Source organism: Lontra canadensis, unplaced genomic scaffold (genome assembly GCF_010015895.1).
Source record: "Lontra canadensis isolate GAN:19392208 unplaced genomic scaffold, GSC_riverotter_1.0 scaffold5, whole genome shotgun sequence".
Lineage (NCBI taxonomy): Eukaryota > Metazoa > Chordata > Mammalia > Carnivora > Mustelidae > Lontra > Lontra canadensis.
The window spans coordinates 16,858,127-16,874,343 of record NW_022630999.1 but is presented as its reverse complement, the minus strand read 5'-3'; the positions used below and the strand labels follow the sequence as shown (position 1 = coordinate 16,874,343).

The 16,217-nt window shown below is 55.1% G+C and overlaps 2 protein-coding genes across 8 annotated transcripts in view; one reads left to right on the top strand and one right to left on the bottom strand.

Moving 5' to 3' along the window:
• The window catches only part of TNIP1 (TNFAIP3 interacting protein 1), a 46,639-nt gene extending 40,773 nt beyond the window's left edge, over positions 1–5,866 (top strand). For 4 of the 7 annotated variants that reach the window (XM_032851588.1, XM_032851584.1, XM_032851587.1 and 1 more), the window contains 5 exons: positions 1,275–1,400; positions 1,878–1,943; positions 2,468–2,659; positions 3,502–3,592; positions 5,091–5,866. In XM_032851588.1, coding sequence (XP_032707479.1) covers positions 1,275–1,400; positions 1,878–1,943; positions 2,468–2,659; positions 3,502–3,592; positions 5,091–5,125 — 510 coding nt within the window. In that variant the 3' untranslated portion in view covers positions 5,126–5,866. The remainder of the gene's footprint in view (positions 1–1,274; positions 1,401–1,877; positions 1,944–2,467; positions 2,660–3,501; positions 3,593–5,090) is intronic. The other 3 variants (XM_032851586.1, XM_032851585.1, XM_032851589.1) reach the window with 3 other exon arrangements.
• Positions 5,867–6,374: 508 nt separating this feature from the next.
• GPX3 (glutathione peroxidase 3) lies at positions 6,375–14,518 on the bottom strand. The gene is made up of 5 exons (XM_032851590.1): positions 14,361–14,518; positions 9,718–9,871; positions 8,430–8,547; positions 7,878–7,977; positions 6,375–7,457 (listed from the first exon to the last, which is right to left on the bottom strand). The coding sequence occupies exons 1-5, from the start codon at positions 14,445–14,447 to the stop codon at positions 7,236–7,238; spliced, it is 681 nt and encodes a 226-aa protein (XP_032707481.1). The 5' UTR covers positions 14,448–14,518; the 3' UTR covers positions 6,375–7,235.
• Positions 14,519–16,217: the final 1,699 nt, after the last annotated feature.

Genomic DNA, 16,217 nt, shown 5'->3' with positions numbered 1-16,217 from the left:
CTAGGTCATTCCTCTGCCACCTTTTTGAGTTAACTGACTCTGTACCTCGGCTGTGCTATTATTTACTTAGTATTTTAAAAATAAATTTTAGGGGCGCCTGGGTGGCTCAGTTAAGCGTCTGCCTTCAGCTCAGATCATGATCCCAGGGTCCTGGGATCAAGCCCCACATCAGGCTCTCTGCTCAGCGGGGTGTCTGCTTCTCCCTCTCCCTCTGCCTTTCCCCTGCTTGTGCATCCTCATGCTCTCTCTCTCTGTCTCTAACTGTCAAGTAAATAAATAAAAATCTTTTAAAAAATAACAAATTTAAAATACGTCGCTTTCAATGAATGTATTTAAAAAGGGACTTTATATCACTGCTATAAATGAAAAACACTTTATTTCTTGCTAAGCAAGAAATACAGTAAAAGAAAAATAGTTTTTTAAAGATTTTATTTATTTATTTGACAGAGAGACGTCACAAGTAGGCAGAGAGGCAGGCAGACAGAGAAGGGGAAGCAGGCTCCCTGCTGAGCAGAGAGCCCTATGCGGGGCTCTATCCCAGGACCCTGAGACCATGACCTGAGCTGAAGGCAGAGACTTAACCCACTGAGCCACCCAGGCACCCCAAAAAACAGTGTTATTAAACTCTAACTGGATACGATTGCCTGATGAAGACTCTGAACTTGAGTCCTCTTTGAGGGAAGGGAATGGAAATTCCTAAGTACTGGAAAAATACTAAAGACATGCTAGCATAAATGGAGACTTGCTCCTTGAGGGGCACCTGAGGACTGAAAGGAAATTGGCAAGGCTAGGGCTGTCCCATGTGTTTCTATCTGATGCTCTGCTTTGGAGCCCCCTAAACCGCGTCTAACCTGGCCAGCGTCTCACTGGCCTCCGTGGGAGGTGAAAGTGTGGGCTAAGGGAGCCCACGAGGCACCCATGAAGCCTGGGAGAGTTCTGTAGGTCCCCCGGGAGCCAGGAGATGACCCCCCAGTCTTGCCCCCATGCCTGTGGCCTCACCTCTCATGGAGGCCTTAGCAGATGAAGGGATGGGACTGGTGGGGGGCTTGTGACCCCCCTTTTTTTTAAGCCACGGATACCTTGTTTAAATAAAGCCCTATGTTGAAGCCCAGATTATGAAATAGAGGGAACCAGAAACTTCTCTGTTGGCAGGTGGGAGCCAGAGTCCTCACAGTGGCTGTGAGGATCGGGTGACAGCAGCAGGAGGCCAGAGCAGTCTGAGCCCCTCCTCCTTCACCCTCCCTTTCCCTCCCCTCCCCTCCGTTCCCCTCCAGGTGAAGATCTTTGAGGAGGACTTCCAGAGGGAGCGCAGCGATCGAGAACGCATGAATGAGGAGAAGGAAGAGCTGAAGAAGCAGGTGGAGAGACTACAGGCACAGGTCACCCTGTCCAATGCCCAGGTGAGAGCAGCTGACCAGGGAAGGGGCACCCGGCTGCCCTCACGAGGTGGGGGTGCGGCTTGGTGGGGCCCTGGTGAGACTGGAGGTCAGGATGCACGTGGTCCTTCTAGCTCTGCCTACCTCCAAAAGTCCCGTCCCCTCTCTGACCCCCACCTCCTTGGTTAGAGTTCCCCACTCTCTCTCAGAAGTGAACTGAAGGATGTTAATAGGGACCTAGGGCAATAGGAGGCTTGTGTGAACCCTCCTGACCTCTGTTCAGACCACGCACAGTGAGCAGGCCTCCCCTGCAGCCACCAGCCGGAGCTGTACTCTGCTCCTTGGGGGCCTGCCTTCCCCGGGGCTGGGCCACGAGGGCCGCCAGGAGTGCTGGCCCCCTGCCGCAGCCCGTCAGCCCACAGGGCTGCTTATGGCCTGAGTGCAGGCCTGGCCAGGAAGCACCTGGGCCAACAGTCTTCTCTCCCTCCCTTCTCTTCTCAGCTAAAAGCATTCAAAGATGAGGAGAAGACAAAAGAAGCCCTCAAACAGCAGAAGAGGAAGGCAAAGGTGAGGAGGTTTGAGGGAGGAAGCAGCACTTACCTTATCTTACCTTATTCAGGGAGCTACAGTCTGAGGGGGGAGGCAGTATCCTCTCAGGTGTCCAACTAATTAATGAGGTAGTGCAGGGCAAGCACTTCGAACAATACTTGGTACAGAGTAGGTGCTCAGAACACATTAGCTTCATCGGTGGATATTTTGTGCCCCTGTACCAGCCTCCTGTGCACCTGTACCCAGCCACCTGTGTCCTGGTACCCAGCCACCTGTGTCCCGGTACCCAGCCACCCATGCCCTTGTACCCAGCCACCTGTGTCCCAGTACCCAGCCACCTGTGTCCCTGTACCAGCCACCTATGCCCCTGTTCCAGCCACCAGTGTCCCGGTACAAGCCACCTGTGTCCCAGTACCCAGCCACCTGTGTCCCTGTACCAGCTTTCTGAGAACTAAGATACCAAGTAGAGAAAGGGCAGCGAGACGAGCATTACTGGGGATGGCCTGTCACAGGCTACAGCCAGACATCAACATTTCTTGCAGGCCTCGGCGGAGCACTACCACGTGGAGCCCCACCCAGAGCACCTGTGCGGGGCCTACCCCTACGCCTACGCACCCATGCCAGCCATGGTGCCACACCATGGCTATGAGGACTGGTCCCAGATCCGCTACCCCCCCCCCCCCCCGGCCACGGAGCACCCACCCCCCCTCCCAAACTCACGCCTCTTCCACCTGGTGAGTCTGTGTCCCCCCTCCCTTCACTCCAGGACAACACGAGAGGCCCACCCATGCACTTTGTAGAGGGCAAGGTCAAGGGAGGGGATCTGAGACTGCATTCTTACCCCTTGGCTGAACAGCACTGTGGTGTGTAGGCAGACGTCCAGAGCCAGGCAGGACTCCAGCCCAAAGCTACTCAGGGTCTCCTGTGTAGGACAGGAAAGGCTCAGAGGGAGGGCAGGAAGCAGGCTGGGGGCTCAGAGTTTGGGTTTGCCTTATTCGTGGAACCTGCACTTGTAACCAGGTACCAGGCCCTCAACTATGCAGTCTCTTTTGCTTTCCTTCTCTTTTCCCCTTTCCAGTTTCCCTCCCACTCCCCTCCACTCCCTTCTTTATTTCCTTTTATTTTGCTTTTCATTCTTTCTCCAAAGAGCTGCTGCCACCTGTCCCACCCTCTCCATACTTCTGCCACGGTCCTGGTTCGGCATCCCTGCTCCCACCTGGACAATGGCAGTGCCTCCTTCCTGGCCCTCTCGTCCAGTGTCTCCTGCTCTGCCCCGTCCTTACACACATCTTCTTGGCAGTCTACACTGGAGCAGAGGCGGGGCTTAAGAGATTGGCTTGGGGGTTGTAGAGACCTAGAACTGAAGCTTGGCCACCTTCTTGGCTAGATGTCCTTCAGCGAGTTTCTTAACCCCTCTGAGCCTCAGTTTCCTTACCTGTAAAATGGGGATGGCAGCCCGAGTTGTAAGGATTCAGGTGTGCTGGATTAGCGTGTATTGAGTGCTGTGCTGGCGTGGTAGCTGCTCCTGGGATTTTTGAGGGTGGTGATCGGCTACTAAGCCCCACTTCTGTTGCAGCCAGAATACACCTGGCGGCCGCCCTGTGGCGGGATGCGCAACCAGAGCTCCCAAGTGATGGACCCACCCCCAGCCAGGCCTGTGGAGCCAGGTGAGAGTGGCCTTGTCCTGGGTCTCTCCTTCCCCTGCAGGTGATAAGTTCTTCCCTGCCAGGAACGCCCCAGTCTGGGGATGAGGTCACTACCTTCTGCTCTTGGTGCAGGAGAGGACTCACGTTCCAAAACAGGGTAGAGAGGATGGGGAGGTGACCGCAGAGCGAGGGGGTTAAAGTCATTCATTCATTCTTCCGAGCACGTGGTGTCTGAATGGCATGCTCTCTGCTGGGTGCTGGGGAAGCCATGTGGGTAGAAACAGTCGATGATTCCTGCCCTCGAGGAGCTTACTACCGCGTGCGGAAGGAAGAAATGAGTAAAAGGCGCACACAGAAGTCACACAGACGGGCATTTGAGTGCACTTAGGTGCCCTGAAGGAAGGAGAGCAGATAGCAGAGGAGCCTGACCTGGGCTGCGGGCAGCGATGTTGGAGTCGAGACCCTCAGTGCCTGAGGGACAGTAGAAGATGTCCTTGCAGAGAAATGACACGTACAAAGGCCCTGGTGGGAGGGAGGGAAGAAGGAAAGCCAACTGGAGGGTTGAGAGAAGGTCAGAGACTGGAGAAGCCGAGGACGAGGTGGGGAAGGAGAGCCAGGCGAGGCAAGAGCAGGGAGGTAGGCGAGTCCAGGCTCCATGGGGACCTGCAGATGATGGTGGGGGCTGGTCTTTATCCTAAAGATGATGGGCCATCCTCGGAAATGTTTAAAGCAGAGTGGCATGACAGATCAGATCTGCATTTTGAAAAGCTCTCTCTGGTCATAGTGCCGGCCAGCAACAGCTGGGGACCGGAGGTCGGTTTGCTAGTCACAGAGGGACTCCAGGGCCCCGGTGACTGCCTTTACTTCCTGTGGGGCTCTGCAGGGCAGAGGGCACTGCCTTGCCTTGGGGGTGGGGGTGGGGGGTGGGGAGCTGAGTCCTTCTCAGCACAAAGAGGTGTTTCCTGCGGGTTGTGGCTTTGCCGAGCTAGCGCCAGCTCTGCCGGGAGGTCAAGGGCCCCTCACAGAAGGTGTGCAAGCAGACACTGCGGGATGATGGGAGCAAGTGTGGTTTGGAGGAGCTGGTGGTTGGCAGGAGGCATTGGGCTGGTCGGCCGTTTTCTCCTGGTTCCTGACAGAGCCCTGAAGGTTGTGTGGAGTCCCTGGGATGCTGCGGGGAGAAGGGGCTAGTGGGCAGGGCTCTCTCCTCCCCCAGATATGCTCCCATTCTGGGATCTGGAGCCAAATGGGCTAAGCTCGAACACTTGTAGATCTGGAGCTTTGGGCAAATACTTAAAAATCTCTCTGTGCCCTTATTCCCTCCTCCATAAAGGAAAAATAATCTGCCGGCTTCATAGGACTAGGCAAGGACTGAATGACACCTAACATCCTAGCCCAGGACCTGACACTCAGAAGCCCTCATCTCTGGGATTTCCACTGTTACTTGCTGGTTCCCATAGGCCTTTGAAACCTGCTGTACCCCATCATTTCTAAAGTCCTCAATATTTTTCTTTAAATTTAGAGTCTACGAAAAATGACCGTGAGGGGCCTCAGTGAGACCAGATTCTGTCACTTGGCTCCACCCCGTCTTGCAGGATCACCTGATCTCAGATGCTGAAAAACTGGAGGCCGTGTTCCATGTGTGGCCAGAGCCTTCGCTGGATGGGAGGCTTAGGGGCTCCTGGGTTGTGCCCCAGACCAGCCTAAGCTGTTTCCAGACTGGAGAGCCTCCACACGGAAGGCTTCCATTTGGCCATCCTTTGGAGCCATGAGGAGAAACTCACCGCCTAGCATGGACCAAGTGGAGAGAGGCCTCATCCGACTTTGATCTGCCATGCTTTGTGGAATCACTGGGGGACTTCAGTCTCAAGAGTGGGGTACAGCTGAGACCCTTCCCTTTCAAAACTTCCCCGGAAGTGGTCCCAGCCCCTCTGTGGAACATGTTCAATTCACATATGTGTTGAATTTTTGCTTCAACCCTGTAGTAGCAGGACCTGCCCCATGCCCAAGCCTTCCCCCGCCAGGAGCTGCGAGAAGAACGGGTTTGCTTCCAGAAGCAGAAGACAAGTGTTCTGTCACAGGGCCCTCCACTTCCACCCACAGCAGCCTTGCCAGCGCCGTGGCAGCCTGGGATGAAGGCCACGCCAGCCACCCATGCCGAGGGGCCCACCGTGAGGCTGGCAGAGCCTCGGGCCCACATTGAAGGCTTGGGGCGCCAGAGGCCCAGATCAGGGTGGCTGGCTGTCCCTGGCCAGCTGTTTGCACGAATCTTGGACATAAATCCAAGTTGAAGATCAGTATTCTGTGATTTGTGTTTTTTTAATGGCCTGGCTAGTGTTCCCTCCGCAGTCGATGAGAGTCCTGCTGTCTGTGCGCCATTCGCCCCTAGTCTTGAGACCATCACCAGGGCTCTTGGCAGACTTCCCCCAGGCTCTGCTCTGAGCCCCTCCGAGGGCGGGACACCCAGGGGCAATGGAAGAAGTCTGGGCTGAGAGTCAGGCAACCTCACATGTTGGGAGGCAGTGGGCAAGGCCGACCCTTCTGTGAGGCTGTTTCCTCACGCATCACATGGACTACCTCGTCTCAGCCCCAGCTTCCTGGAGAATTGTGGGAGGGAATGAGTATGGATGGGAATTGCTTTTGTAAACTCCAAATGCCAAGTTAGAGAAGCACAGTGAGTCTAGGTAGAAACCAAACAGCAGGGGCCCAAAGCACCCCCTCCATTTCCTTTCTCCTCCCTCCAACTCCCTCCCTACCCAGCCCCGTGAGGACAGCCCCAAGGAGGAAGCACCACAGTAGGCTCACCTGTTGCAGAAAGGCCTTTACTGGGCAGATAGGGAGGGAGGAGTCTAATGCCAGGGACCAGGGTGAGGGGAAAGGGCACGTCCTCCAGAAAAGCAGGGGTGGCATCCCTGCCCAGGGGCCTCGGCCTGAATGCACTAAGGGCCGGCCCTTCAGACAGGCTCAGGGGAGGTCCGCCCATGAGGGCTTCGGGCCCCTCCTTCATGGAGATGCCATTCCTGACACGGGGACGTGGCCCTGGCTCTCAGCGTCTGCCTTGGCTGCTCTAGGGGAGCACTACAGTCGGGGTGGAGGGTAGGGGACTCGAGAGGGCCCTTCAGGAAGGAGAAGAGGCTGCATGGTGGAGAAGAGGGAGATCAGGCAGTGTGGGAGGCCCAGAAACTTCCGGGCACTTAAGTGGTGGTGATATCTGGAGGTGAAGGGAGATGCCGGCCCCCAAGTTGAGGTCTAGGTCAGAACAGAATAGTTGGAGCTTGAGCTGGTTTTAACGTGGGTTCAGCTGAAAGTGAATGGTTCCCCTCCGAAAAGAACAGGAGAGAAAGGGGAGGTGTTCTCCCGCACTCTCCGTAGCACAGAGCTGTGCGTACACATATGGTACACGTTCCCCGTATTCACGCAGGTAGACACAGGTGGTGGTCCCTCCTGCACGCACACCGTCACACACACCTGTAGGCACGTGTGCAGATGCCCACGTGCACAGCAGTACAGACACAACTGTTTGCATGTGTTTGGGTCAGGTTGGGGCCTTGTGTAATAGTGAGGGGTCTATGGTGGGAGTGTGGCGTAGTTAGAGAAATGGATTCCTTCCTGAGCGGAGTCCCTCCCCAGCCCCCGCACGGTGAACAGGGGGTGGGGCAGGCCTGATTTACTTCCCCGTGATCGCCAGAGCTGCCTGCCGCCTCATGTAGGCCAGGATGTCCATCTTGACAGTGCTGACCGTGGTCCGGTGGTACCAGCGCATGATGGGTATGCCATCTGGCCCCACCAGGAACTTCTCAAAGTTCCAGCGGATGTCGTGGACCTTCATGGGTTCCCAGAAGAGGCGGCCAGGTGAGCCCAGGAGCTCTGAGGTGGGAGGGCAGGAGTTCTGCAGCGGGAATGAGAAGAGTGTCAACCCTGCTTGGGGCCCTTCCCACCCTCCCTCTCCAGGCCTTCCGCGAGGGGTTAGAGGGGAAGGTAGGAGAAGCCTGGCACTGAGCGAAGAGCACCAGTTTCGGAGTTGAAAATGGGATCCCAGGACCAACTTTGGCTCTAGCGGATTGTAGGACTCTAGCAGCTTGTCCCTTCTGGGGCCCTGCTTGGACCTTATCTATACAATGGGCTGTTGCGATCCTAGGGTCTGCCAAGCTTGATGGTTAGAATGATAGATGCCAGGAAATCCCCCCAGGGGCCCAGAGGTGGGGGAGGGTGGCATGGGCTGTGTCTCCCCAAGGGCGGGAGCTGGGAGTGGCTGTAGCTCTGTCCAGAGCCAGGTCAGCGACTCCTGCAGTTGTGGCTACGCACTCACCTTCAGGAACGTGTAGAACTTCTGCTCTTTCTCCCCGTTCACATCCCCTTTCTCAAAGAGTTGGAAATTGGGGACAAAGCCCCCACCTGGTCGGACATGCCTACAAGGAATGTTCTTATGTGGGTCCCAAGGAGATGGGCCTAGGGCTCAGAAATGACAAGAAGGGATTGAGCAGGGAGGGGGTGTTGGGAATCTGGAACTTTTCCCACACCAGGCAGTGGGAATTGATGAAAATTGAACGGGCACAGGCATAGTGTGGGTGTGCAAGCTTTTTCCGGTCTGGTACCCTCTCAGTAACCCTGTCCCCTGCCTACACTCTCCCCACCACACCCCCCGGCCCTGCCACCATCCCATCATGAACACACAGGCAGTCATCCCTGTCTCCAACCTCTCTTCCGTTCATGCCAGCGAACAGGGTTCCTGGAAGGGCAGCATGGTTCTTGGTGGCTAAGTACCCAGCGTGAGCAGGGGCCAATGCAAGAGATCCCCGGCACCTCGGCTGGGGCACAGGGGACTGTGCTTTCTCAGGACACCAAGCAAGCAAGCACTCACTTGAGGCTGGGTAAGATTTCCGAGTTCTCTCCCGGCTCCTGTTTTCCAAATTGGTTGCAGGGGAAGCCCAGAATGACTAGACCAAATGGTTCAAGCTCTTCCTGTAGTGCATTCAGTTCTGGGCCAGGGTGAAAGAGAGAGAGATGAAGGAAGACTATCAAGGACCCCTGTCTTGTCTGCACCCCTCCACCTGCTTACCCACTGTGAGCTGAAATCACCGAGGCCTGACGGGGGAAGATTGCTCAGTGAGCATGACAACGCTGGGCTACAAGCCCCATTCTCCTGACTCCAGTATGGTTGCATTGGAAGTCTGGAGAGAAAGCAATACGCTTTCTCAAACCAGAAACCAGTCAGCTGCTCACTGCCACTGGGCCTGTAGGCTAATGGCTCCTCCAGGACTCTCAGGATCGAGTCCCTTGGAGCAAGAGCCATACATCCCTGGGCAGAAGGCAGAAGACTTCCTGGCAGTTTGGGAATCAAATGGAGGCCCTGGCCCAGCTTCCCAGTTCCCTCAGTGCCAGCACCCAGCGCATCTCTCACACAAACACACTCTGCTCTATTCCAAAGTCTAGAAAGAAGGATTCTAGACAAGAGCCCACTGGGCCATCCAACCCACTGTCACTCTGCTTCTGGGAATTTGCCTGAGACGGCCGGGCAGACATGCAGGGTCAGGTCGCTTTGCTTCCCCCAAAAGCTGCCCGCGAACTGTGCTCAGCCCCATGGCATTTTCCTGTGGGTGGGGTCAGATGCCTCTGGTCAGCCTGTTGCCTCAGGCTGTTTTCCTCTGCCCTGGCTAAGCAGAGGGGAGTGAGGATGCCAGGATCACAAAACCTGGGGCAAACACCTGGGATTGCCACTGACACATGTCCTCAGGGCCTCAATCTAACTGCCCGGTTTCTGGGTAGGAGCCAAGAGAAGCACTAGGGCCGATGGAGCTGAGGGCAGATGGGAAATTCTCACCAGGATAAAGCTACCATTTCTTATTCCCCTGGAAGAACATCCCAGGCACAGACCTAATGTCCTCCATCCCTCCGCTTTTGGGGCAGTTGGGGTCCCCAGAGATGAAGGGTTACTGGGAATCTTCTAGAACATATCTTAAGGCAGTCAGACCTCAGACTTATATAGTCATCTTCACTGAAATATGGAAGACAGTAGAGTTGGGATACAGGACTTGGAATCTTGTGATCTCGGTCACCTCTTCCTGCTTGCACTGAAAAAACTCCTGTGATTAGAACGGTCCTAACTGGCAGAAACAGCCCCACAGCAGGGGGCGGGGGTGGGCTCTTACCAACGTACTGGCCCGTCAAACCTCAGTAGCTGGCCACGTTGACAAAGAGGATGTATTTGCCAGCGTACTTCTTGAAGGGGATGTACTCCTGCCCGTCGATGGTGAGGGCTCCGTACTCATAGATGGTGCCACTCACATCAGCATGGCAGTCCGTCTGGAACAGAGGAAGACCAGTGCCGGGGAGCGGTTAGGGCTGGAAGGGAACCCGGGCATCTCCGTTTTCAAGATCATGAAAGATACCAACAGGGAGAGTGACTTACCCAAGACCAAGCTAAGAACTAGAACTGGCCCAGAACCAAGGTCTACTTTCTCGGGCAAGGGAATGCTTATGAAAGCACTTAATCAGCAGTTAGGTGTGTGGAACCCTGCTGTCCTACTTCCATGGCCATTCTGTCGCCTCTTGTGCCCAATGCCTAAACACTGGCCAGGCCCGGAGAGAGACCGTGCTGGGGCAGGAGGTTGCCTTACTCCGGGTTGCTCCTGGAGGTTCCTGGGGCTGCCGCTGCAGACAGCCAGGCAGGGGACAGTGTGGGCCGGCTGATGGCATTGCCAAGGACGAAGTGAACAGAAAGGAGGAAGTGCCTGTGTGCAGAGGGGTGATTCAGATATGGAGGACTGGAGGACTGGAAAGCTGAGGCTGTTGCTACAATATAAGGAAGCAGGAGGAGCCAGGAAGGGGAGAGGCCTGCCTGGAGGATTCTGTGTGCCGGCAAGGGGAAACTAACACGGCCTCGCCCATGAGAGATGTTCCCTGTAAGCGTGTAGCTGGGATGACCAGTATACCTTCCTCTGTGCCCAGCTGCTACGACCCCGCCTCCCCGAACAAGTGACCTTCTAGAACAAGTAGTGGACAATGGACTCAGGTGGGGATGCGGATTCCATGTCCAGCTCTGCCACTAACTCCCTGTGTGATCTGGGGCTAGCCCTTTCTCTTCTCTGGGCCTCAGTTTCCTCTTTTATAAGATGAGAACCTTGAACTGGATCAGCCGTGCTCAACCATGTGGCTTGCCAGCATCACCAGCAGTGGGCAGGGGGAGGAGTGGGACCACTGCCAACCAGCAGGGCATTGCCTGGACGCCACTCTCCACCTACCCCAGCTCTGGCACAGGCGACAAAAACCTGGGTCTACTCTTGAAAGGGTGTCTTGGCGTCAGTCACACAATCAGCAGCAGTGCCGGTCATGAGGGGAAAGGAAAGTGTTGGCCAGCATTATATTGGGTCATCTCTGGCCATGATGGGGGAGGAGACAGGTACCCAGACAATAAACAAATGAAGTATGAACTAGCATTATAGATCAGGAGAGATGGGTGGTAGGAGTCAGAGAAGCAAATCCAAACCCTCTCCTCCCCACCGGTCTTGGAAGTCTTGCTGTTGAGGTGAGGCACCTGGGCCCAGCCAGGTGAAGGGAGTCATCTGGTTGGCAGGGTGTGGCCCCAGGAGGGTGTAGAAAACTCATCACAGCCTGGAAAATGTCTCAGGCCTGCTGAGCCAGGTGAGACAGGCCTCCCTCCTGCAAGCCATTTCCAGAGAGCTGCGAGCTCTCTTCTCGGCCTCAGTGCCAATTCCCTGTTTTCCATGAGATTGGCAGCCCATGCCCCGTGACTTCCGGCGGGTGCAGGTCTGAAACCTAAGCTCCACATTCCTCTAGCCCTTGTCTCCCTGGCCCCAGCTGGGTCAGTTCCACCACTGAACACAAACAACCAGGGCACAGCACATCCGGCCCAGCTGGCCGAGGAGGTCTAGCAACCAGAAGGCAAAGACTCCCCACTCGCCCCTCCAGCTCTTCCCCTCCACCCTGATCCAAAGGCAAATTCTGGGAATTGACGAGAACAAAAGCCTTCAACAGGTTGCCCAAATAACAGAAGCTTGTAAACAGGACAATCTGCTTCTGAGCACAGCTTCAGGATGGGGGTGGGGTGAGGGGACTCTCCTCTCACTAGGCTAGGCTTTTTAGTCTTCGCTGGCTCTGTGGCCCTGGGGGTGTGAGTCACTTTCACTCTGGGAGCCTCAGGTGGCTGACAGGCAAGGATAATGCCACCTGTCCCCAGACAGCTGTGGGAATTTCTGCACAGATCAGAACAGTCTTGAAAGCCTCAAGGAGAGAAATCCCCATATCAGGAGATAGTGATTATTCTGCCAGAAGCTAGGGGAAAGGCCCTGAGGGTCCTCCGTTATTGTGAAGAGGGCTTTGAGGATCTTCAGACAGGGGAAAGAGGAGGCTGCTGCAAGGTGTCTCTGGGGAGAAGCGATGAGGACAGAGCCTCCAAGCTGTCTGCTGGGGCCACTGAGCCCAGGGCTGTGGGTTCAGACACCATCCGTGGTGACTCTGACCGTGACCCCTCCTTTCCTTTCTGCGGGGCTCTGGCGGCTTGCCTGTCAGATTGGCTCAGAGTCAGTGTTGTCTTAAGGGCTCTTCATCTCTGTCAGCCTGTGGTTCCATGATTCTCTCTGACTGGTTGAGTCACCTAGAAACCAGCGGTTACTAGGATCTAGCCCACATCAGCGGTCATTACCCTCTCCAGCTTCTGCATAGTCCTTCTGCACAGCAAGGACAGGGAGCCTGGGTAGCTTAAAGCTGGACTGGAGATGGGACACAGCAAGGAAAGGAGGATTTCCTTCATTATCCGGCTCCTCCCTTTGAACTGGGAGAAGGCAGACATACCTCCGCGAAGGTCACTTACTGCCCATCCCATTCCTCACGTGCCCCACCATCCTATCCCTTGGCCCTGGAGTTGGAGGTAAGGTAGGTGGTTGAGTCTTAGAATCCGGAGCTAGGACATCTCGACTCTAAGGCCCTGGGAGGAGATATGGGCATGCCCAGACTGTCGTTAGTCAGCAAGTCCTAATAGGCTGCCTCTGTTAGGATCATACCTCACCCTAAGACTTTTCTAGACATACCCATCCTGTTCTCTTTGAATCCACCTATTCCTTCCCCAGAGTTCTGCAAATAACACAGAGCTATGATGAGTTATTCATGGGATCCACCTTCTTACCTCCAGCTTTCTCGAGTGAGAGCCCAATCTTCTCTGGCTTTCCCTAGACTGAGAGTAAAGGGCTGACTCCATGCTGCTGGCCTGCCCACCCCCAGCTCTACCCCACACCACAATCTTGACACTCAGTCCCATCCCTAACCTGGAAAATGTCTTTTGAGTTGAGGATAATGAACAGGGCTGGATACAAAGGAGGAGGCATAGAAACGCCTTTATAACCATCTACTCAAAGAGATTACTCCAAAGAGAAACAGACCGAATAGGATTTAGCGGAGGACAGGACAGGATGGGGGGACAGACACATACAGAAGGAATCCTGTGCTTGGAATGGGCTAATTGGATAGTGGATAGAACTTTGGAAATAGGATTATGGACTCCTAAGATCTTAAAGACCCAGAAGATTTTAGAAAGACCGAAGCTCAAAGCTTCTCTTGAGCTTATACAAGCACGTAGGGTGTATATGTGTGCGTGTGTATGTGTGTGTGTGTGTGTGTGTGTGTGTGTGTGTGTGTGTGTGTGTTATGTGTGTTGGGAGAGTGGAGACAAAATCTCTCTTTGGGTCTATACCCAAAGGCTTCTGCCTCCCACCCTAGGGAAGAAGAAAGGTCTACTGGGCTCATTCTGGCATGTACTATCCTAGGAGATGAGCAGGCTGGGTCACCCCCCTCCTGGCTTCAGCATCCCCACTCTAACTAAGGGTCACACACTCTGCTGGGGATAGACAGAGGCTCAGGAGAACTCTGCCTCTCCTGTGAGCTGGCAGTCCCCAACTTTCTCCAGCTACCAGGTCTGCTCCGGCTGCTATGGACAGTGGGTGGCGGGTGGGGAAGCTGCCCCAGAACACACCTTCACAGAGCAGCAGGTGGATTTTGCAGCTTCCCCAAGCATTCCCCGGGAAACCATCAGCTTCCTTGTGCCCCCCACCTTCACTTCCCTCCCCTCCCCCCCACCCCGCCCCGCCCCGCCCCCACCCCAGCCCCCCACAGATGAACAGCCTGAGGCCCAGAAAGGATTGAGGGTCTAGCCAGTGTCCTGGGGACTGTGCACTGCCAATCCTGAATGCTTTCGGTCACGGATGTCTGCCTCTTCTACCAACGCCCTGGAATCCAAGCGGGCATTTCTACCTGCGTTAATGCTTGGGCTAGAAGAGCCCTCGCCGTAATTCTCCAAGATGGGGACCACCCAGCTCCTTCCCTTTCTCCTTGCCTGTCAGTCTCCCCTGGGAACCTCCGCAGCCAGCCGGCAGCCAGCCGAGATGCGAGATGCGAAGTCTCTAGGCCTTTTTCGGTGCCCCCCGCCCACTTCAGGCCCGCCTGGAGGGGAGTAGCTGGGGACCGGCTTGGCATGCCCGTAACAAGGCGACACTGAGGCAGCTGTGGGGCAGACGGGGTCAACTCGGCGAGGGTGACTCTCCTCCCTATTCATTCTGTCCACCCAGGGCACTCAGATCTCCCATAGATAAAACTGCAAAGATAGGGGTGCGCCGGGCGGGGGTCCCGGAGGCGGAGAGGGAGGAACCGGGGTTAAGGTCCTCGCACCAGGTGTTGCCCCTCCTGGAGGGGAGCCCGGGAAGACGGGTGCCTCGCCACCGACAGACGGACACCTGGGGGCTCTGTTCGTCCCGCCAGGCCCCCACCCCTAAGGCTCACTCACCTTCGACTTCTCCTGCCCCCGGCTCGGCGGGACGAAGCCAGCCAGGAGCAGGGAGAGAAGGCAGGACGCCCGCAACAGCCGGGCCATGGCTGACACGGGGCGCCTCTCGGGCTTGCCTGAGACGCTGTCTGATCCCGGGCTACCGCCGTCTGAGGGGTCCGATGCCCTCAGCCACCTTTCAAGCCCTCAACAATGACCAATCCGCGGCCGGCCCGGAGTCCCTGTAGCCAATCGCAGGGCGGCTGGCATTTCAGGGGCGGGCACAGTTTACCCTCCTTCTCCTCCCTAGGCTCCGGGCGACAGTGACATAAGCAAGTCTGGGCAGAAATGGGAGCGGGTCCTTGTGGACCTATGAGGCTGCCCCCTCTTCTTTAGGCACTAAAGTGCAGGTGGAGGCACGCACAATGTCCTCCAGCACAGCCAGGGGAGAGGGCTTTAAACTCTAACTGAAGAACCAATGGAAGGCTCAATCCTAGGAGACATTTCTTACTCCTAGGTTTTAAAACACCCTGTGATGCTCCCTCCTTCCTCTTTCCTCCTTCCTCCATTCCAGTTGAAGGGATGTTAAGGATTGAAAATGACAGCAAGATCTGCGGTGAGACTGCTAGGAACATTTGCTCCACGCAGGTTTACCGCTTAAGAAGCAAAGAGTGGGGGCACCTGGGTGGCTCAGTCATTTGAACGTGGGACTCTTGTTTTCCGCTCAGGTCATGATCTCCGAGCTCAGGGAGGCAAATGCTTTGGATTCTCAGCCCCTCTTCCCCTCTCCCTGTGCACGCATGCTCTCTAAAATAAATAAATAAAATCCTATTTAAAAAAAAAAGGTGGGGGGGGGGCAAAAAGTGGATGCCCACAGATTTTGAAAGCAGCCCCCTCCTGGAGAGAACACTGGGATATCTCAGCCCATTTGTGAGCAGAAAATACATTGCTCACTGTGTTGTCTTGAATGTGTTGCTTTCCCCCTCTGGGTCTTGGTTTCCCCCAACTGTGTAATGATGGATTAGCTGATGACCTCCTGAAGCCCTTCTGGTTTGGGCTAGATGAATTGCTTCTAAAATAAGAGAAAGACCTAGAACAGAAGTTCCTTGAGAGTAGGGACCATAACCATCACCTGGCCCAGAGCCTAGAGCACAGGTGTTAAATACTTGTTGCATTAATCAACCAAAAAAATTCATTTCTCTGCTTGGAGATACCGTTGATTAGGTAGGCAGCTCTAGGTCTGGGCTGTCTTGGTACAATCCGTGTTCATAGAGAGGGGAATGTGTTGTGATCAGTACTTCCCAAAACTGCCCAACTACCAGAGTCACCTGGGAAGCTTCTAGTCAATTCCCAGACCCCAGTCCAGAATCACTGCATTAGAATCTTGGGGGGCAGAGGCTGAGAATCTGCTTTCAAATATGTCCCAAAGGTGATTCTGAGGCAGGCGATCCTGTCTTCTGGCAGAGAAGTGCCTTGAGATAGCATGCCTTTCCTCTGATTGGGGATTTTGTCCTTGTGGGAGTTTGGAAGTTCTGTTTCAAGTCCCATATTCTCCATAAAGCCTTTCTTACTTCAAACCACAGCCTGTTGAAGAGAACATTGAAGTCCAGAAAGTCTTTAAATGAGTTAAAGTGCAGAAGTATTTGAACAGCGGCTGACACAAAGTATGTTTTCAATAAATGTTATTTGAAGATTTTATTTATTTATTTGACAGAGATCACAAGTAGGCAGAGAGGTAGGCAGAGAGAGAGGGGGAAGCAGGCTTCCTGCTGAGCAGAGAGCCCTATGTGGGGCTCGATCCCAGGACCCTGAAGATCATGACCTGAGCCGAAGACAAAGGCTTTAACCCACTGAGCCACCCAGGTGCCCCTTCAATAA